Here is a 23,479-nt window from a genome sequence, read left to right on the forward strand (position 1 = left end):
TTAAATTCAATCTATGCAAGCAATTCCTTCAAATCTTCACCACAATCTTACTAGTTGTTTACAACAACCAAATTTATTCTTTAGAAAGCGATAAGAATTACAAAGTTGTTTGCAAACCAAACTTGGATCTAAATATCCTTTAAATTCTTCTATTCCTTCTCCAATCCAAATGGATACACCATCTCCTACCGAACATACCCCTTCACTTGAAGAGGTACTCTTTGAAGATGATTGGGGGTCATTAGATTTTACACCCTCATTTGTGAGTGAATTTAAAATCCTTGCATTAGAACCTAAGACCAAAGAGGATGACATGGTGATATCTACAAAAGAATCAACTTCTTCTAAGCAACTTAATAAGGATGACATGGTGATATCCTAAGTGAGTGGGTTGTCTTAACCCTTGTGGGCAGATGTGCTTTGTTTGTTTTGGGTTGCCTGTAGTTTCTCACGTAGCTTGTCTCATTAGGGTTTCTACCATTTCTTTATCTGGTAGGCCTGTTGGTTTTTTTTCTCTTTTTTGCAGCATCGTTTTGCTTTTGTTGGAAGTTGTAGAGTCAATTGTGCTAGTTTTTTGGCTATGGTTTACATTGTTAATATCTTTGCGCATCGTGTTTTGTTGGGTTCTAGATCCCAGTAAAATCTAATGGGTTTTGGGTGCCATAAGTCCACCTAGATCTATGTACAAAAATAGAACTCAAATCAAAAAACTAAATGCAAAGCAAACTTTGGATGTCCTTCCTATTGTGTCTAGCTACCCTCCGTAATAGCTTGCCTCATTGCCTGCATCTTGGTTGGCTGAAGTTCTTGCTTACATGGCATCATAACTCTTGTAGCAGAGTGGACCCCTCTGGAGATAAAAAGAGGATAAAACAAATAGTGTATCTTTCACTATTTAAAAGAATTCTTTAAAATCCCTAATCTAATTTGTTGCATTGGAGTTACCTTGTGTGAAGTTCAATATCTACAAATGATAGGGACTCAACAATCTTGTAACTCTCCCTAAGATGTTGGTTGCGATTTCATATTATTCTCACATTTTTGCAATTAAGCTTCAAATCTAAGTTTTATCATTAAGTTATGTGATTTGTGTTCTTGAGTTCATTCATGTTTTACATTAGATTAGTTCATTTAAGGTTTTCTTTAATGATACTTGAGTAGAACTCTACTTTATATATGCATCTAGGCTTGTTACCATTTTAGACACACTCAAGATTCAGAGCACACACTATTGCTTTCAAATTTAACTTTATTATTTATGGAGTTAGAAATCACCATGGGTGCTTGACCGAGGCAAAACCTTATAACCACAATACCATCGTCTCTTTGTTAGAGACTGGAGATAGGAAGTTGCTTAGGACCCAAAAATAGGAAACATCTAAAAATTTCATCAAATAGAGTAGACACTAGCAACTAACACACCAATCCACCATGGCAAAGGTGCCTAGCTCTAGAATATGTGCTCAAAATGATGACTTAACTCTCAAGGTTTCAAATCTGGAATATGTGCTCAATTGTTTCATTTATTAAATTGTTTATTTATGCATGCTTAGGACCTAGTTAGTTTACCTTTTCGATCAAACAAGCGATCTTTCAAAGCATCAAAGGATTTAAACCCAGAGGGATTGCGTCAGTCAAGCATATCAACCACTTCAAATGTTTGTATTTCAATGTTTAATAAAAAAGGGTTTGGCCCTAGTCAATTTAATAACTAGTTTTCTCCTTCCCTCTTTCACCATTAAACACAACCCTAATAAGAAATTGTTTTAGGTAAAACCTATTTGGGTCCACCTCACAAAACTCACTTCAAACTTTCCCTTCCTCGATACCTTTCAATGCCCCCAACCTCCCAATCCTTTGCCAATTAAAGTGCGTCTCCTTCAAACCAAAGTTCTAAACTATCCCTTACTTGGTTATCATATGGACCTCACCAAATTCTTGACTTAAAGCTCAATTTATTCATCAAGTGCTTTCTCGAGGTTGAAGATGTTAGCTCCCTTCTACTCAAGTAATTTTAATGTCATCCTCAACATCCAAAAGTTTTCTAAATATATTTGCTAAACTTTCAAATATTTAACTCCTACCAAGCCTTCTCTACCAACTTTAAACCCCCAATTTTATGATACTTTTCCCCAACTTCTTTTAGAGTTAAATTTTCATCCTTTTCTATCCCCAAGTACCTATCAAGGTATTCTTGACTAAAAAGCATTTTTGGAAATATTGCCATGTCAAGCTTCCCTATTTAAATAGCAACAACATACCTTCATGGTATGGATTATTTATCACTCCCAATCCCCAATACCAAGACATGAAAGCATTAAGTATATACTCAACCCTAAATTAATACATTTTCAGCTTTTCAAACTCACCTATCTCTCTGCATGCCCAAAAGACCATTTATGACTACATTTAGCATGATGCATTTCTATACTACGATTTCTCCAACTAACAAACCTTGTTCATCAAAAGGGCACAAATTTGCATGCAAGCTAGATAAATTAAAACACAACATCCCAATACCCAGAAATTATTTAGAATTAAAATGACACAAATTTGAGAGGAAGAAAGGTAGAGCAACCCATAGTATATTTAATGTAGTGGTTAGTGTTTTGACAACCCAATATCTACACATCTGCTAGTTGCATTTGCAACACATTTTATAGCTCGCCCAAACCGCATCACATCAAATATGGTGACAATGTATTAAGATGGTTTCCTTTCTTCCCTCCTTAAAAGTCAACAATTTCATTACCGGTTTTCATTTGGTTTGAGATGTGAATTGCAACACATGTACAATTATGAGCAAAGGATGACAAATCCTTTTCATGTCATCACTTTTTATCATCATAAGGCTCTCATGTTGGTTGTATACCAAAACAACAAATCTACATATATCACCTCCTTTTGAAATGGGCTCTCCCACTCTCAAGGCAATTGTTACCTTGTCGACTCCTGCCTGCAGCTCTGCCTTTGCTCATGCCTACATCCGTCTGTGCCTTTGCTCATGCCTACATCCGTCTGTTGTGCCTTCCAATGTTTATGTGGGTTGTGCGACAATGTCTAGGGTGGACATGAGTGTTGTTAGCGTCGTTGGGTCCTTCCTGCCTGGTGTGCCCTCTTTTGCTGATTTAACCCCACTTCCTCCTCGCGTTGGTGTTGTTACTTCTACACCCACATCCCCTGGTTTTGTTGTCTAACTATTAAAAGAAGGAAAAAGATATGTCCAAACAATTTCAATTATAACCAAAAACAATGTTTTGAATAATCTAAATAAATAAATAAATAAGAAAAAAAATAATCACAAGTTTTAAAGGATGGTGTTAACCAAAACAGTACATTGAACCATCTACCAAAGACTAATATGTTAAAGAATTCATTCAAGTACAATCCACTATGGTTACATCCATATTCCATTAATTAAATTTCAACAAGTGCATACTACAAACTTAGTACATTCAAATCAAATACATAAAATATTAAAGTTAAAATGCATGCAACAAAGATCTTTTCGAAATAGTTATCATAACAAACTTTCTCCCCATCCAAATGAAAAAACATTTGGTCAAAGGTGATGTAAACCCCAAACTCGAATTGATCCTAACCTCCCCTCATCAACTTTATTGAAACTTGTAGTTGATAAAGCAATATAGGTATAATGATTAAATTTCTAACATTCATTACATCGTCACATTTACACTCACCTATGTCCAAGTTACTTATAGTTGATAAAACAATCGGTATAAAGATTAAATTTCTAACATTCATTACATCCTCACATTTACACTCACCTATGTCCAAGACTACAAAACGTTGCTACTTGTAGTTGATAAAGCAATAGTTAAAATTACTATTATTTCTCTAAATTCATTGTGTCCTCATACTTGCAAGCACCCATGTCTAAAATAACAAAAAATCAACCAATCCACCAATCATTCAAAACACAACCCCATGATTCAACAACACAAAACCCGACACATCATCTAGCATATGCAATCCAAGACTCGTAATTGCAGCCACTAAAATCCATTTTCGTCTTAGAATTGGATTGGAATCTTGCAAATGACCTACACTTTAAATTGAAAAACTCGCCAAATCCCATCATTCAACATGACCAATCAAACACAAATTCAATATTACAAATCAAACACAAATCCTACATCATATAACTAGCATATGCATTACAAGACTCGTAACTGCAGCCCAAAACAACACACAAAAATCTATTTTCATCTAGTAGTCAATGACTTGCCTATATAAAAATAATAATTAAAAAATATAACCCATAATAATAAAGCACCCCACCTCCCAATGTAGAATTGAAATGGAATCTTGCAAATGACCTACACCTTCACTTGAAGAACTAAATAAATATAGTGGGTAAATGGCCAAATATTGTGGATAAACCATAGTTATTACATCTATCTTCTACTTTCTACTCCGCCATGGTATAATGGGCAGTGAGGAATGTAATCTAACAACAAATCCCGAGACAAAATGGTCTACCTAGTTAATACGCAAAACATACAATGTAACATCATTAATCATCATGCACTAATAGATACTCTCACACACCCTAAACTCACGTAATCATCACTATCTCTAGCAAATTAGATGACAATTTCATCTTCATATTACATTGAATAACCAAAATAATCATCTTAACGAAGAGTTAAATAACCATCTTATAGCTTCCATCCGATCTTATTTATTCCTACAATGTATAAATACAAATTTTATGATTCGACGTAATCATAATACTTAAAATGATTCAAGCAAAAACTACATAAATATTATACTCAAGAATGGAATAAGTAACATATACAAAATTAAATTATTGCAACAAAAATCTACTATACTCAAAAAACAAATACTGTGTAAGTTAACATTCTATTTATAAGTAGGATGTTAGCTAACATTCTATAACCAATTCCATATATGACAGAATTTAAATCACGCACCAAATAATTAAAACCCACTTTTCTTGAGAAAAAAAAAATTGCTTTCTAAAGACCAATGCGGAATAAGTGCCAACTAACGTGGTCATTAGGCGATGAAATGCGAGTAAAATGGGTTTATCGAGACTCGTGTTAAAACTCAGAATGCTATACATGAAGATAACATTAAAATAAAAATTGTACAGCTACTATGCATAGTTCTTGCAAAAATATACATAGATTACTAAAATGATGAGCAATTCAATCAAAAGTATTTCAAATCGCGTAAAATTAGTAGCCACAAAAGACTTAAAGAATGAAGAGTTCTAGATCAATATACACATTGCATCGTTGGCAGTTTGTTTTCAGAGCGCATATTTGAAGGGTGCATGGACCCATTTACATGAACAAAATTATACAGCGGTAAAATGTGAAACCATGTACACAGTTTGGGCCACTGAAAAATATGTGTGCGATAAGAAGTCTCCGATGAAATAAATTATCAATTACATATAGGCTATTTACATAGATAATGAGCAAAAATATACAGCGTTATATTTTGAAACCATGCATTACGCTGTATGGGCATTTCAAATAATAAATAAAAATTTATATTTATATGATACTCTAAAAATATAAATTATCAATATACATATGGGTCATTTCTCGTCTGAATTCAGAACGTTTTAAGGTTTAAATACCATCAAGCCTACTTATTCGATCATACAGACCAAAATGCAAAACAAAATAAAAAAAACAGAAGCGATTTTCTAATCACGCAGATACACAGACAAATATGAAAAGATACCTTTTTTCCAACTGGTCTAATCACCAATTTCTGCACAGTTTAATCTTGCAACATTAGCACATATGAAATCAAAATGAAACTGACGATGAACATTAGAACACCACAACCTAAACTGCGGGTGGAAAATTAGAAGCTCTCGCCTCGACAGCATGTTGTGAAAATAGCCAATCGCTAATTAAGCCTTCCAAAATAAACCACTGCAGATAAAGATGAAGTTTAACTCTACATTAAACCTCTACATCCCCCATGCATAAGCCCTGTCTACAAGTATATCTTATGCACACCATCCAATTATATCGTCTTCAAAATGTCACTGGGAAAAATTATTTTGCTGGGAGGCAACAATTTCCTTATGCAATTATAAAACATTTGCAGCTAGAATTTTAAATATGCTCCTCCGCCCCCCCTCTTTCTAAATGGTTGCAGCTTGGCCAACTATCGATCGAGCATGTTATATTGTAGTTATTGAAATAAGTACTTTTTAGAACTCGATGTCACTGGCAAACTATAAATCTCGGGTAACATACAGCAAATTTATGCCACGTGGGATATAATTAATTGCGTATCAAGCTATAGTTGAATTCTTTTAAAGTGAAAAAAATAATGCAGCAGTCAAATCTGAAACTGGAACCTCAGTATTAGACCACCTATAAGTTGACTTCTTTTCCAGTGAAAAAATAATGCAGAAGTCGAATCTGAAACAAGAATCTCAGTACTGAACCACCCTATTTCTCATCTCTATAAATCATTCTAATTAGAATTTATTCACCGCTACCATTTCCAAACAATACAATCATGCGGTCATGATTCCAGAAACGTTCTGAAATTTAATTGAACGGTGTATCAGATAGGTACAGCCACGACTAAGCATATATATACCAAACCCATAGTAAACCATTGTCTCGGTTTACCATCACAGGAAAATTTCCTTGTAACCCCCTTTGGTCGTACAAATTACTCCAATGATTTGGATTATTTTTAAATAAAAAACTAAGCCAGTTGAAACCAGCAACACACACCCAAAGATCAAAAGGGTGATTCACAATCCATAATCTTACGCAACTTGGATTTCTTGGGTGAAATAGCCCATACTATCTATTATCACTGGCAAATTTTCTTATCGTCCTTGATTGAATAGTTTCTACTATTTTGTGTCCCTAGATCCCCTACATGAACCCACGCCTACCTTAATAAAAACAATTCTAATCAATCAAGGATGACCTCCATCAAGCACACAATATAGATTTCTTCGGTCAAATACCCATACAATTTACTGTCTCAATGGAAAAATTTCTTTACCATCCATCTTGATTGAATAGGTTCCATAAAAACCTAGATATTATTCTTTTTAAAGATTAGAGCACTCAAACATACCAGCATAATCCCAAACATACATTACACAACAATTTTGATTAATCAATCAAGGGTAACTCTCATAATCATATACACACGTTATATTTCGTCAAGAGATCCCCCATGTATCGTTCAGCTCATCGTTGTATAAGTTTCTTGACCTTCCCTTCATCTTAAGTGCTTAAGTTCCTTTGCAAGGCACCTTGCAGAGAGTGTTGCATTAACCTTTAAACAAATAAATGAAGTGTAGTCTTTACCTTCCCACTTTAATGCTTAAATTAACTCATATCCTGATTTCTGAAGAACTTATCTTCAGACCAGTGGGTTGAGCATTATACCAACATGGACTTTAAGGCAGAGGATCTGACGTGCTTTTCACTCAAATCTAAAAACCAATAATTATGTCATAATGGGAAAGTTTATGCCAACTTGGTTTATATCTTCAATTACAAGCAAACCATCCAAAATTCTTTCTAATGGCAAGCTTTCACAGTATCAAGGCATAATGAAGCACTTTGCAGCAATGGCGAAGCAAATTTTCCATTTTGCCATATAACAGTTCAAACTTAGATATATCTTGCTGATCTAACAACATCCCATCATTAAAGGTGCCGGAAAGGCAAGAATATGAAAACATTTGTAGATCAGCTTAAGATCCATAATACTGAAATGAACTTGTAATATGCACTTGGGAGATGATGCATAGAACCTCTATCTGCAAGGGTCCTACTATGAAAATTCCTATCAAAATAACAAAGTTCCAGATACAAGCAAACAATAATGTGACTACTCATCTTCCATCCTATGCCATCCCACACAGATATAAAATATCTTTAATATATGAAACAGTAAATCCTGCCACCAGAATCTCTTCAAATTCTCAAGCTACTAACTAGCAGCTTGTATAATTTCTCTGCACTTTCATTCTCATTCAGCCACTTCAAGTCACAAGAGCTTCTTCTCAAGTACTTAATTCAAAGAATGCTGCCTTAAAAAAGTTAAGTTATGCCTCTCAGAGCCTGAATCTATTCCAGCCTATGGCAGCCTCATGATCACATATCTGTATGCCATAGAGATGTGTAAGGAGACATCATACTAAGACAACTCAGTAGTCTACTACTCAAACCCCAGTAAACTCACAAACACAAAATTAGTCTTCATTGTCAGAGCCACTAGAATTTTTACAGTATAAATCTGATAATTAAAACAAGAAAACAAAAGACTTACAGTTTAATAATAGGATGAACCACTGCCACCTAAGTACCCACCACCCATACCACGACTTGAATACAAAGACGAGTAGGAACCTCCACCAATCTGCATAAGGGAGGAAACAGTTAAGAATGCTACAAAATACAATACACCAAAACAGAAAAATATCAAGGTACATACATCAGCACCGCTGGATGACAAATAGTCATTGCCATAACCAGAAGAGTATGCTCCACCCGTTTCACTGCCACCTAGTGAACCTAAAACAATTACTAAACAATGTCAATAAATTAATCATAAACAAATTAATTTGAAGAGAATTACATGCCATCACATAAAGTGTGTACTGGGCATTACGGACATGTAAAAGGATGAATGCACAAGTTTACCTCCATAGCCCATGCCAGATTGATGTCCCTCATATAATCCATATGAATCTTGTCTAGCACCACCTCCATAACCTAACTGAGAGCCTCGTCCTAGTCTGAACAGCAAAAGACTAAGTCACAATTAAAACAAGTAAAAATAAAGGAACCTGGCAGATTCAAAATAATCAAAATACAACCCAGCTAAAACCCACCTGGCAGATTCACCATAATCCCCATACTGTGATGCACTGCCACTGACCCCATAATCCATGCGAGGTCTAGAATGCCTCATTGAAGGATCTGCATATCTAGATGGCTCATCCTGCAACATATTATTTTAGCTGGTTGTTATTAAAATACATAACATAACCTCTATAAATAAGACCAATGGTACAATCTCAGGGGATGAGTGCCCACCACAGCTGTATACGGTCGTTTAGACCCTGAAACCGTATCATAATCACGTCCACGATTATCACGATATGGCCGGTCCATGCGCCTACCATAGCTTTCCTCTGGATATGGTCGGCGAATAGCTGTCCTTGACACCCCACGAGGCGCACCATCCACATAGCCCGATCCACGTGCTCCATAGCTATCTCTATAAGATGATCTCCTTGCAGCAGCAGCTCTGGTAGCAAAATCAGGAGCAGATCTAGTAGAAGATCGTACCTGGCGATCATCATATGCTTCCTCACGTCTTCCATAATCTCTCCTAGAACTGCTTCTAGGATAGGCTGGAGCTGAGAAATTTAGCAAATGATATTTTAAGGCTAAAAATATCCAATCAAGACAAAACTTGCCAACAAGCACAATAAGATTTACCATGAAATAATGTGATAATAGATAATCATAAAAACCTGGGGGACGCCTATCTCGAACCCTATCTACATGTGGTGGATTTCTACTTGGTACTCTCTCTGGTACATGTTGAACTACATTTCGTCCCAAAGGACGCTTCATTCCACGACCTGCAATTTGACCACCTCGACCAACAAATCTCCCACCACGTCCTGTAAACCTCCGAGGCTCTAAACGTCCTGGAACACGTCCCCATGGCCTTCGGATACCACGCCCAGCACCACGTACAATCCCACGGCCAATCCTATAATCTCCTCTAACACCATGTTTCATTAATCTTCCTTTCTGATGAGGCTTAGATAGTCTTGCCTTCACCTTCACCTGTAAGATACACACCTATTGCTTAACAAAACAAATATTAACACAATTCAGCAGACAAACTTAAGAAAAGAGAATACACTTTACCTTACTGTCCCCTTCTCCAAGCTCACTGTTGCTCAAACCATTTACACATGCCACGGCTGCATCATGAGTTGAAAAAGAAACGAACCCAAAGTCTCTGCGCTTTGCAGTTGGCATGTTACGTGCTAGCTGAATTTTCTCAATTTCACCATATTTTTTAAATTGCTCTCTAACACGATCCTCATCCCAAGTAGCTGGCATGCCATCAACAAATACAGTTTTGACCTGCAATTCAGAACACAATATAACATTCCAATCAGAAACAGCTAAATATGAGATTTGAAATCTAGCATCTGTAGAGCACTATTTCCCTCTGAAAAAAAAATATGAATCACAAGAATAAGATTCTATCAAGCAGTTGGACTAAAAAAATATTTACAGAAAAATCAGAAATACCGTAATATAAAAAATATAGAATGGCATGTGCAAATTTGTGATCAAACATCTTCATATAAGTTTAAAACTTTCAAGGATGACAAATGCATACCTGTGCCATAACTTCCTCATCAGGCTCAACAAAAGTTTCTGCAAACGACACTTTAGCAGATCTATCAGTACCAAAAACAACATCCCGTTTCTGTAGCCTTTTGTAAGCATTCATAGCATCAGAACGAGCAGAGAACTCCATAAAGGCAAACCCACGGTTCATTCCCTCATTTTGAGAATCTTCAACTAGAGTCAAATCCTCAATATTCTCAATACCGTAATGCTTCAACCTTTCTTTGAGCTGAAAAACACGAAAAGAACGAAAAATTATATTAGTGGCATCCCTGTATTGTCCTGTACATGACCAGTTTTATAAACAAAGAGAAAAACTGTAAGATCCCATCCTACAGAGTTTTATAAAGTTCAATTAGACAGTTCTGCAAAAGATATTTCTGCACTTTCCATCAACAGCCTATTCACCACCTCCCGCCCCCTTTTATAGCCATAGAATTTTTCTTACATTATCTCCCTTAACATTGCAATAATTGAAGTCCATTCATAAGAAGGGGCAACAGACTGATAATTACAGTCCCCCCTTACAATAATTACCAAAATTTGCAGCACTCTTCAGTAAATTATGATGATAGGGACCTAGGAGATTGACCTTTTCATTGTCTTTTGCAATAAATCTTGGCTAGACCGACACTGTAAATTCACTAGCAGGCAGCATCAATAGTCATTTCTTAACACTAAAACCAGATCAGTTTACAGAAACTAGCTATTGCACTGTTTTCCGAGTACATATGCTGTCACTATCATTCTTTCCACCATTATTTCATCCAAGGAATTTTAATCCATGTTAAATCTGTTTAAAAACTCACCCTGTTCAAGTCTCTCTGCATTGATTAAAAAAAAAAATTCTTTGTAAAACTTCGCTGGCATTTCCAGTGCAGATGGAGGTGTCACTTTGAAAGCCTAATAACCTACAAAACATTTGAGATGTTATATTTGCTGGCTGGGAGTCTGTTGTTAAGACTAAAGTTTTCACATCAAAAGTTAAAATTCTCATGCCCCTATTTCTCTCCTGCTTGCTGTAATTCATGGTTAGTTAAACTTACGACTTCCAATTGTAAATTACAAGATCAGTGAAATAAAAGATAAAATCTCTTTAAAGTTAGCATTAGGTGGCAGGGATGGGAACCTTACAAGTAAATTCCATGTAAATATTAATACACTTTCACCATGATTCAACTTAAGATTACATGGCTACATCAATCTGGGAATCAATTTAGGTGACCCAAATGTAGTTGTTGCCTAAAGCTTTAATGGGAAAAATTGAAAAATGATAATGGTTTGACAAAGCCTTAAAACATACTAATGCATGATGCTACTTTTAAGTCGTACAAATATGATTGTTGTTCCTCGAAACTCCTACCAGCTCAATAATAATATGGTCCTACATAATACCAACTCTATGATTATGTATGTAAATATTTCTTATTGATTTAGGGAGTATAAAATCAATTGACAAATAAAACAGCTCACTGTATAACCCCCTACATGTGCCTCCTGTTACATAAGTGATTGAATCAGATGACAGAGGAGTTGAAGCTAGTTTCAATGGGGACAACGGTCATTGATTAGGCTCCTCAGCTGGCATCAGCAAAATAAGACTTGCAACTCTTTGATGCCCATCAAAAAATCAATTTTGTGTGGCACATTCCTTTTTTAAAAATAAAATAAACTCAGGATTCAAATTTCAATTGAATTTATGCTTCATATATCACACCTGTCACAAGATTCACCAAATTGAAATCCTAAATTCGACGAATTCCAATAAAATTTAAAAAATTTGTTCACATTCGCCCTAAATTGGCATAAAGAAAAGGCTAGGGTTTTTTCCGGCAATCTGTTACACATTCTGGAGGAAGAAGCAGAATCTCAGGCGGAAATGAAGAAACCTAGCGATGAAGTTCTTGACCTCCATCTTCCTCTCACTCCATGTTGGAACATGGGCTTTTTCCCCACAAACTCAATGAAAACAGTCACAGACAATGACATGATTGCAGACTATGCCCGAAACATTACAAGCTGCCATCGAGCCAATGAAAAGCGTCACAGATAATGCATTCTGAAGCCCAGTCCATACTGTTTTACGAACCCCACTGCCATGAATATATGTTAAATAATAAACATATTATAAGGTCACGATGGATTTTCCGATCTTATAATATATTTATTATTTAATGTATATTATTTTCCATGTTTATTATTATTTATATATCAATAAATTAAAATTAAGAATTTTAAACAAGATTATATTGTAATGGTTTTTAATTTTATTATATTGTATCCAAAATTTAATAAAGCATTGTTTTAATTATTTTAATTTAATTAATATAAAATATTTATACTAATTTTCAATTTAATATAATAGTATATTATATTGTAACCAAAATTTAATAATGCGTTGTTTTAATTATTTTAATTTAATTAATATAAAATATTTATACTAATTTTCAATTTAATATAATAGTATTTTATTTAATAAATAATAAATTTGATCATTTTATTTCAAATTTATTATATTTTATAATATTATTTCAATACTATATAACACTTTATAATTATTTTGATAATTTAATAAATTTATTATTTATGTATTTAAAAAAAATCAAATTTATATAAAGCGAATTTGATTTTAGAATGCTTTTCCAAATTTTTATCCTTGCCGAGTTTCATCTGAATTTAATTGTTGCCGAACACAAATTCGAATTCCAACCTTGTGACTTAGTATCACACTGCCATAGAAGTTGCATTTACATTTATCTTTTCATAGGGCATCAAAGAGTTCTCACCACAGTAAATAAGTACAGTTGAGCAACAATGCATGCTTGAGTAGAAGTGGTAGAAAAGAAATCATAAGACAAATCAAAGGGTAAATGAGGTGGCTACATCTAACTATATCTGTTGACAAAAAACACAGTGAGCTGACAAATACATTTGTTTGCTATGTTTCAATTTCATATCTAGGAAAAAAATGCTATTTAAAACATGAGGGGTGCTAAAAGAAATATTGCCTTGAAAAGGCTTTTTTGCTCAAAGAGCATGTTGATATTACCATTCAACTCCAACAGTATTAGAAAGATCTCTGCACCCATATATCTGATAAAGATAAAATATCAACCGAAATTATCAAACTATCCAAAATTATTAGAAACCAAAAGGCATGTTCTCCCTTTAGGCCTAATGTAAATATTTCAGATTACACTTTTAAAAAAAACATTTGTGAGCAGAAATGATAAATATTAATAAACAAAAAGTGAAAGAAAGAGTAACAGAATGTGATCCATTGCGTACGAGGTTTTATCATATTGATCAGAAAGCTCATCTGATAGATGTGATATAGAATGAAACCGAATTTTCCGCGGTATATAAACTTATGACATGTGACATTGATTCGAGGACTATTTTTCATCTTTCATAGGTGTATGTAACAAATTGAAAGGTTTAACTATGTATCCCTGGTTTCAAATGACAATATTGATATACTCGCATCTGTTTCTGTTTCTATTTCTACAATTATTATGTGTGACTAAAGAGTCCAGTTGCATGAATTTTTCTATAAAATGCTTCTGTTTTCTGATTGTGAGATTGAAGTTTGCATCGGACAAAAGAAAAAATGACTGTCTTTCAATGAGCGAGATGCGTATATTTCATGATGTTCAGAAGGCTCATTCAACAGTTGAAGATTTCATACCAGCCTCATTGTTTGAGTTGGCAGTGAAAGATTTTTTAAATAGTAAGTGTTGATTACATTTTAGCTTGATTTTCTGTAGAACTAGGCTCCCTAACCTTGACAAACTATAGCAGAGAAATTTATGAACCAAACACTGATAACATTTATCGTGTCAATAGTCAAGGATAGAAATTTTCTTATCAGAATAAAAAATATGGTACGAAATCTTACAGCATCCTTTGTCCATGTTTTGCAAATATTCCCTAAGAAAAGTGTGTCATTGTCCTGACTCGGCGAGACCCCACAAACTTTTCCCTTTACCTGTATATAAACAAGAAATAAAATAAAACACCATACCACATGAACCCTGTAATTGCAACAAAATTCCTTGATCTGAAATGTCTGGATACTAACTTCACCAATAAATAAGGGTACAAACAAATGTACCTGCGGATTTTTTAACTCTGAACAGGCTCGCTTGGCATGTTCAACTGATGCATATCGAATGAATGCAAATCCCTTGTTCTTATGAGTTTGGGGATTCATCATAAGACGGACTTCCAAAATCTCACCAGCTGCACTAAAGACTTTCCTAAGATCTTCCTCAGCAGCATCTTTGTCCAAGCCACCAACAAATATTTCAAACTCCTTTCGTTTCCGCCTTTCTTTGACAACTTCATGATGCTCTGCTTCCTCTTCGTCAGGCTCTTCATGTTCCTCTGCTCCTTCCTCCTCTTCGCCCTCACCTTCCATCTCTTCTTCACCTTCCTCTTCCTCTGCAATTTCATCTTCCCCAGGTTCTTCGGCATCTTCCTGCTCACCATCATCCAACTGATCCTCCAAACCCTCCTCCTCATCTTCCTGTGGAATACCATCATGATCCACTTCTTTCACATCGACATCCATTGCTGGTGTATCCTCCTTATGAACCTCCTCGGGGTTATCCTCCTCTTCTGGTTCAGATTCAGGCTCGTTATCATCGAGCTCTAGTCTCTCTCCTTTGTCATCTTCATCAAAGGAGGGCTTTACTTCCTCCTTCGCTTCGTCAGTTTCTACAAAGATATTGATCAAAAAAAATAAGCCTTTACTGCAAACTAAAACCTCCTTAACCCTATCATTGCATAGCACGATAAAAACATAGCACAGGAAATGCAGATGGTAAAGATTTCATCTTAATCCATAAAGTAAGAATTAAATCAAAGCAGCTTTAGTCAATAAAATATTTGGGCATAGAAGGCCCTCAAATTCAAAGAGGGCTATTTTTATCCTACAAATAGGCAAGAAAGCAGGTTGAAGTGCATTATTTATTTCCTACAAAGCTACTACTATTACCCAACTATACAGACCAGAAGAAGCCACTCACAAAACATAGATATTAGTACATGTAATACCAGCTCCATACATCCCATAATTCAATAACTTACAGAGAAGCATTTATTTAAAGGATTTCCCTAAGCAATGTGAAGACAAAACTATACAAAATACCACAAAACAAATTTTTAAATTACTTTTAGACATCTGTAAACAAGGAACTGTCGACAAGTATAAAGAAAAAATTCAATGAAGAACCAAATGCATCATATGATAGGTAGGTTAAGAAATCAATCACAACTATTGGACATAACAAGTGAGGGTGACAACAATACAGAAAATAAAATAAAAAGAAAATGAAATTTCCATCATTCTTGCATCTGACATAAGTTAATTCACCAGTTTTAATCAACTTCGGAATTTTGGACATTCTCTTATAGCCAAACAAGTTCCCTTGTTTATAATCATTTTGTCAGGAAGAACGACTATAAGTTTCAAAGCAAATAAAATTAAACAGAAAAAAAAGAATAATAAAAATAAGTCACAAATTATGAAAAGCTAATTAAATGGTAACACGCACAGAAAGAGATATCGAATTTAACCCAGAAAAAAATGATAAAAAAAAACTTAAAAGACTGAAAATATTACGCACTTTAACGTTAAATTTTGTTACGAGACATAAGATACATGACTTCAAAAAATAAAAAATCAATAAAGATTTAGATCGCAAGTCCAAAAAAATAGTTAAATTTTAAAACCCTACAAATAGAAAAATCTAAATTAAAAAATACCAAAGCCCTAATAGGAACAGAAAATTCAAAAAGAAAGAATAAAAACGTTTAAAACCCTAAAAACAGAAACACACCTTTAATGGATGCGGATCCATTTGAAACCTCCGTTTTCTCAACAGAGGCGGCTGCTTCAGCAGACTGCTCGTTTAGATTAATTACAACTTGCGGCTCGACCTTGACTTCCTCTGCAGAGGTAATATTTTTGGGAGGCGGCGTTGCTCCGGCGCTCTTGGGAGTCTTGTTTGGGGTTTTTCCAGCACCCTTCTTCGGAGTGGGCGTCCCTCCTGCTTTTTTCACTGTGCGGGGAGGCATGTCTGCAGCCTGTTCACACAGCTATTCACACAACAAACCCTCCAAAACCCTACCCAAGCTTATAGCGAAGCTTCGTATTTTTAGTGGACGAGGAGAAAGCGTTCCGAAGAGAAAAGGATTCGTAGAGTCCGGCGATATTTTATAGTGGGCAAACCCTAACACTTACCAAATATCTATAAAAAGAAATCCCCGCCGCCGACGTATGATTTCCTTTAGCAGTGACTTTAAATTTGATGACCGTATTTAAAGTTTTTAACTTTGTAAATTGCATGTTAATACAAGAGAACTTGCAGGTGTAGAATGTCTCTAATGTAATCATTTTGTGTTTTTCAAAATGATTTATTAAACAGGTTACATTTAATAATTTAAAAAATAAAATAAAAAATGATCACGTTAAAAAATAGTTTCAATTCATTTTTATTTTGGAAATGTTCAAAAAAAAAAATTTAAAAATGATGTTACAAAAATAATATAATTAGCATTTGCACCTTCAAAATCTGTTTGACCTTTCATCAAAAATTAGCACTTGTACCTACAAAACCCGTTTGACCTTTGATCAAAAACTAGCACTTGCACCTCAATGAGGTGCAAAGGTTATGGCATCATTGATGTTCCATGGTTATGGCGATAACAAGATATGTTTTGGGTATTATATTGGAGGGTAGGCAAAAGTTGAAGGAAACGAGCATTGCACTTTGTTAGGAATAATTGTCTAGAATACAATTGAGTTGATTTTGAAATGTGGGAAAAAATTGAATATGAATGAGCGCAACTTATAATTTAAATAGGCAAGTTATGCAAAATGTTTTTGTAATACAAAATGTTTTTACAATGTATGGAGATGATTAATTAAGGATATTTATTACATTGAGTATATTTTTTTTTGTTATATTCAAAAATATGATCATCAATAATGGTAGTGATTGGGATTGTTGGCATTTGATCATTTGATCTGAACCGATAATTGTTTGTTTGCTTGATGCAACCGGTACATGTTTGATTAGATTGTTGTATGATGACTATGTTGTATGTTGTCATTGATGGCAACTATGTTTCTACAGTCATCTGAGTCCTACTATTCTACCGGCAAGGCTTTACCAGTAAGCAGAGACAGTTTTTATCGGAACCGATTGATGGACTTGATAAGCACTAAGAGGGGGGGTGAATCAGTCACACCAAAAATAAAACTACTTCAAACACTAACCGGAAAATGAACTTGATAAGCACTAAGAGGGGGGGTGAATCAGTCACACCAAAAATAAAACTACTTCAAACACTAACCGGTAGATGAACTCAACAAAGCTTTTAAACACAATGCATGCAATCCAAAATTATATAACAGCATCCACAAAAAGTAAAGCATCCACCATAACACAAGTGTTTGTACATGGAAAACCCAAATAGGTAAAAACCACGGTGAGATGGAACTCACAAGTTAACTATCTACAGTAATAGATAACTGACTAGTTAAGGTCTACAAAGTGCTCTACTAAGAGCGAATCTTGTTAGAGATCTCAAAGTTTGATTAGAAGCTTATACCTTGTTAGGAGTAACCTCGGTGGAGGATTTTTGAATCCAAACTAATGGATCACCCTGTTAGAGGATTTATACATTGAAGCTTGTTAGAGCTTACTTGGTTAGGGGATTTGATTCTGTTGTAATTGTTGGAAAACAAGAAGAATGGTTTGATATGTTCTGAGTAGCACAATACTTGCTTGATCAGATCCTTCTTAACATATTCAACACTACTCTTATGCATACTCTGCAACTTAACTCTTTTTTTTTACTTTCGTACATAACATAACACTTTCACTTATATCAAATAATTCATTGCGATGTCAATATATAGACCTTATGATTTCATGTCGGCCTTAAGAAATCATAACACAATTTCTTAGGTGCAGTGCATTTGGACAAGTGATCATAACTCGTCACAAAAATTACCGCTAAGCAGTCAATGCTAGTAACTCATCACGAAATGTGGTAGCTCATCACAAAATTACCAAATACCAGTTGGATCAATCAAATACTAGTTTGAGTAAAACATATGAACCATTGTCCTTGAATCTCTGCTTGATCTCCATCTTGATCTTCATCTTGATGCTGACTTAGTATAACCACAGGTTGTCTCTTATGCACATATCGCTTATCACAAGGTACCGATTAGAGATTAACCACTAAGTATACCGGTTGACAGTGTAAATAATTGAAGTTACACCGGTAGTCAGTATAATCATATGTGTGTGTGTGAGAGAGTGTTTCATCAATGACAATATATGATGAATACATTGCAATCATCATCATGCCAACAATCTCCCCCTTTGGCATTAATGGCAACACTTTAGAAAATTTTATAGTAATACCGCTAAGTGTGCATACACAACAAATTTACACATATACTCATACTCCCCCTTAATGCATACATTATACAAGATTTTCAAAAATGCACACATATTTCTACTCCCCCTTTGACAACAATGCCAAATTGAAAAAGCAAAATATATAGAGAGAGAGAAAATTTGTATCAAAGTGTTTAGCATATACAAAAATAACTGAAAAACTTGAATCAAAGTTCAGGCATAAGCAATTCACATGAAAATAACATTGTAGTTTTTCTTAAATTGTGATAAAGCATTTGTCCACGACTCCAACATGTTCTCAGTATACTCGAATGTAGACATCAACTGTGAATGGAATTCTTCCATTGAGTTCAGTGTGCGGGTTTGAGGAGTTGCTAAGATAGCTTCTGCATTTGAGTAGGCTCTCTAAAGTATGTCTACTTGTGATGTGAGCAGACTCTTGAGTTCCTTGAGACACCGGAGTCTCTTTGCCTTCTCATTATCATAGATATCCAGCCTGTTATGCAAATCATCTACAGATTTGCTAAAGGCAAATATAGAGTCCTGAAGTGGGACATATGCCTTGCATATCCTTTCTAGCTCTTGCTCTGTTTCAGTTTGTCTTTTTGAAATGTCAGAATAAAAGAAAGAAACATTAGAGGTGGAAGCAGTATACTTTCCTCCCATTTGAATAGTTGTACTCAACAAATCTTTATTATGCGACAGAGCCATTTTTCCACTATCAATATCCTTTGCCAGTTTTTCTCCATACTTCTTCTTGTGACTCTTTTTAGCATAGAGTTGAGTAGCATCTTCTCGTGACTTGATTTGATCAGATGCATCTGCAACTAATTGACCAAGTTTGCTAATAGGTGTAGGTAGATGTGTTGTAGATGTTTCTAGTAGCAAACCAAATAAAATATCTACTACAGTCTTAATTGTTTCAGCTTCAACCCTTTGCTCTTTCAGTCTCTTCTTATGTGCTCTAGATTGCATGACACTTGCAATCTTCATCATTTCTTATGCGCTCATGTTGTTCATATCAATAGGTCCTGAAATACTTAAAGAATCAGCATCATCCTCATCGAGCTGCTTTTACTTTGCTGGTTCAGAGGATACAACCTTAATGATTGCTTTCTTTGTATTCTTCTACATTTCCTTTTCAAAGGACTGTGTGACAACTTTTTCAATAGACTCCTTCTTATTATCTTCAGTGATTGATGGAGATTGGGGTTTCTCCAGTTGATCTGTTTCTGGTGGATTGTCCACTTTTAGTTGAGTTGTCGGTTGCTCAACTAAGGTGACCTGTACATCAGTAATTGTAGGAGGCTCCATATTTGGTGCACTGTTGTCTCCAGATAGATCAATTGCGTCCTAAACATTATCAACAACATGAATAATGGATTCATCCTTCTTCTTGACAGGATAGACCTCATCAGCTTGAATAATCTCTTCTTCATCCATTTCTGATCGATTAACATCATCAACAACATTATCCTCACTCATAGAGGATTGGATGAGTTCTTCCATTCTTTTGATTTCACGGGCTATTCGATGGGTCTCTGTTTCAATAATTGCCCTCTTTCCACTGAGTAACTTCAATATTCTTGCTTTGAACGTAAAATAAGATTTGTATCGAGCAACTAAAGCACTAATATCGTCTTTAGAAAGTTCAGGAAAATATTGTACAAATACCTCATCAATGATTTATTTTTCTAATTTTATAGCTTCCTCCCATTTTGAAAGAACAATGAAGACACTAGGAAGGAATAGGTTTGAGAATACAAAAGAGCATTTTGATTCCTTCGCTGTAAATGAGAAAGAGCAAGCCATTCAATAGGTAATCACATAACTAGGACTTTAACCAGTAAAAGACAGACCAAATAATATTCTGACAACCGGTACAGGAAATTTATGAAGAATGGGATGATGCGGTTTTGTAGCAGCAAAGAAGACTGGTAGATGAAGTTATGTTTGTGACAACATGTGGTGATTCTATCATGTGAACAAGATCTGATTGACAAAGCAGGTATTATGATGGACATTCAACCGGTATTGATGAAAATCACTTAGATCGGTAAAATGACACTGAATTTGTTTTGTTATGTCAGTGGGTGACATAACTAAGGCATGCAATGCAATATTGTCTAGATTCATTGAACCTAGGAAATTGTTCCAAGGTTCTAGCCGACCTAATAATGTTTTTAAGATGTGTGATGAGGTATGAAGGTATATATGAGTATGAGCTTGAACGTGTAAGATATGATTAGCAAATTTCGTATTTATGATAGTGCAGTGATCAAAGGAGTTATGAGATGAAGTATATGTGATGTTGTAATGTTTTGAAGTGGATCTTATTAGACATTGATGGTGTTATATTAAGATCATTTGAACTTGTTGTCTCCCTAATAGTTGCAGCAAGAAAATCCTCTCAGAAGGTCACTCCTAATAGGGTGTAGTCAGATCCTAATAGGTCTGATCATTAAATCCTCTAACCAGGTGACACATTAACTTGTGTTTGCAAATCTCGATAACGTGGGTATCTCCTAATAGAGCTAGTCCTCACAGGCCTTATTGTATAGCTCTTAACTGGGCTTAGACACTCCTCACAAGGTGTGCCTCTAACCGGGTGTTGTAGACCTTAACCAGTCAGATCTCTATAGTGCAGATAGTGGATCTGTGTGGGTACTAACTCCCACCATAGTTTTTCCCATTTGGGTTTTCCACGTATAACCTCTTGTGTCATGTGGTTTATACTTTATGTGGTGATTACCTACTTGGTGTTATATCTTATATGCCTATTAAGTTTTAAGTTTGTGAGATTGATAATCAGATTTGTATTATTTTTACTTGCACTGATTCACACCCCCCTCTCAACGCCTTTTAAGTTCATCAATTGGTATCAGAGCCAAACTTCCTTAAGGCTTAACCGCTTAGAAGGGATCTCTAATCCTAAGGCAGATATGGGGGAAGGAATGAGTTACAGAGAGATGGCTAGGGAACTTGCAGAAACCAAGGAAGACCTAGAAACCCTAAGAGGCAAGTATAAGGCATCACTAGCTAAAAGGAAAGAACTGACCGAACAATTGTTGGAGATCAATGAAAGTAACTCTTTTGATGGAGCAAACATAGATGCATTGGTTGAGGAGGTGGAGAAACTAAATGGTGAGAAAATCAACCTAAGGAGAGAGCTTGAAGCCCTTACAATCTGGATGAGCCAAGAACTTGAAGCTAGGAGGGCAGCTGAAGACAAGATCAAAGAGACAGATCATGAGATCTTTAAGATAAATCAGGAAAATGGCACTCTTTATGCACACTAGCATGAGGAGAAAGAAGAGAAAGAAGAAATCAAATCAGATCTTGATATGGCAATGTCTCTTAGATAGACTCTTATGAAGCAGAATGAAGAACTTACTATAGAGCTTGTAGAAGCTAATGAGAAGCTTGCAAAATTCAATAAGAGTTCTACCATGTTGTCTAAACAGATCCAATCTCAAAGGATGAATGGTGATACATCTGGGTTAGGATACAATACATTCGAGAAAGGATAACCTTTCAACACCAAGAGAAACATGCATGAAGGTAAAACAACTCATAAGGCTCAGAAACCTACTGGTAAGAAAGCTTACAAACCTGTTTGTTTTAATTGTCATAAACCAGGACATACTGCTAATGTTTGTAGAATCAGATCTGATGCTAATACTGGTTATAGACCTAATACTAGACATGTGCCTAGAAAATTTGAAGATTATCGTTATACATGCAACATGTATGGGCATAGATCTATCGAATGCAGGTATGGAGCTAATAATACAACAACTCATATGAATCCAAGATCTATTGGTGATTGGAGAAGGAATTCCAATGACCGGAGAAGCACTAATTGGCAAAGACCCTATGTTAACTGGTCTAGCCCTTATGAGATGGAGAAAAGAATCATTGTGATTTGTTCAATGTACAATAATTATGGACATGTGGCAATGAACCATAGAAGAAGGATAGGTAGAGGCAATGCAAGACCGTGGAGAGCATCTGGAATGGCATGTTATCATTGTAACAAACCAGGATACATTGCTAAGTTTTGCAAAACAGAGAAGAACCACCCAGTGAATCATTATGTAGACCAAAAAGGAAAGCAGAAAGTTGATATTGAAGAAACCATAGATGAGATGGATAGAATTTGGAAGAAGAAGAGTGATGACAAACCATCTGAGGAATCAAATTCTTCACCTAGTGTGGAGAACCCATCACCGACAAATCAAGTTGTTTCTGCAACTTGGGGTGTACATATTGTCAAATCTTTAGATGAACCCCTGGATGAAGTACTGTAAGTTAAATCTACATATTCTGATGCATTTTTATGTTTATAAGTCTTTTTGAATCATAACTGATAAATAACATTCATTTTTAGCAACGGGTAATATGCTTAAGAATGTTTAAAGGCGTTTTAGGGTTTTGTCGGTTAAAGCATTTAATGCAGTAGATTGAAAGCAAATAAAAGAACATTTTGAATTTCATTTCTCACATTGCGATCTTGAGAGCATTTGGCGAGTGAGCAGAGCAGAGAAAAGTTTGTGATTGCAACATTCAACGTGTTTAGCAGAGATCTAAGGTGATCAAAAG

At 35.2% G+C, this 23,479-nt stretch overlaps 1 protein-coding gene across 3 annotated transcripts; it reads right to left on the reverse strand.

The window, feature by feature from the left end:
* Window positions 1–2,552: 2,552 nt before the first annotated feature.
* Window positions 2,553–16,655, reverse strand: LOC131067768 (uncharacterized). Of its 3 annotated transcripts, none has more exons than XM_058002911.2 (12): window positions 16,280–16,655; window positions 14,551–15,155; window positions 14,335–14,424; window positions 10,426–10,665; window positions 9,942–10,163; window positions 9,536–9,857; window positions 9,093–9,418; window positions 8,888–8,997; window positions 8,697–8,791; window positions 8,488–8,567; window positions 8,323–8,412; window positions 2,553–3,180 (listed from the first exon to the last, which is right to left on the reverse strand). In XM_058002911.2, exons 1-11 carry the CDS (start codon window positions 16,515–16,517, stop codon window positions 8,326–8,328), a joined length of 2,415 nt encoding a protein of 804 aa, XP_057858894.1. In that variant the 5' UTR covers window positions 16,518–16,655; the 3' UTR covers window positions 2,553–3,180; window positions 8,323–8,325. The 3 variants fall into 3 exon arrangements, with proteins under 3 accessions (XP_057858894.1, XP_059077481.1, XP_057858893.1); XM_059221498.1 differs by having other exon boundaries at window positions 2,553–3,197; XM_058002910.2 differs by lacking the exon at window positions 2,553–3,180 and adding an exon at window positions 7,482–8,155 and having other exon boundaries at window positions 16,280–16,654.
* Between the last annotated feature and the right edge of the window lie 6,824 nt (window positions 16,656–23,479).

Source organism: Cryptomeria japonica, chromosome 5, assembly GCF_030272615.1.
Source record: "Cryptomeria japonica chromosome 5, Sugi_1.0, whole genome shotgun sequence".
NCBI lineage: Eukaryota > Viridiplantae > Streptophyta > Pinopsida > Cupressales > Cupressaceae > Cryptomeria > Cryptomeria japonica.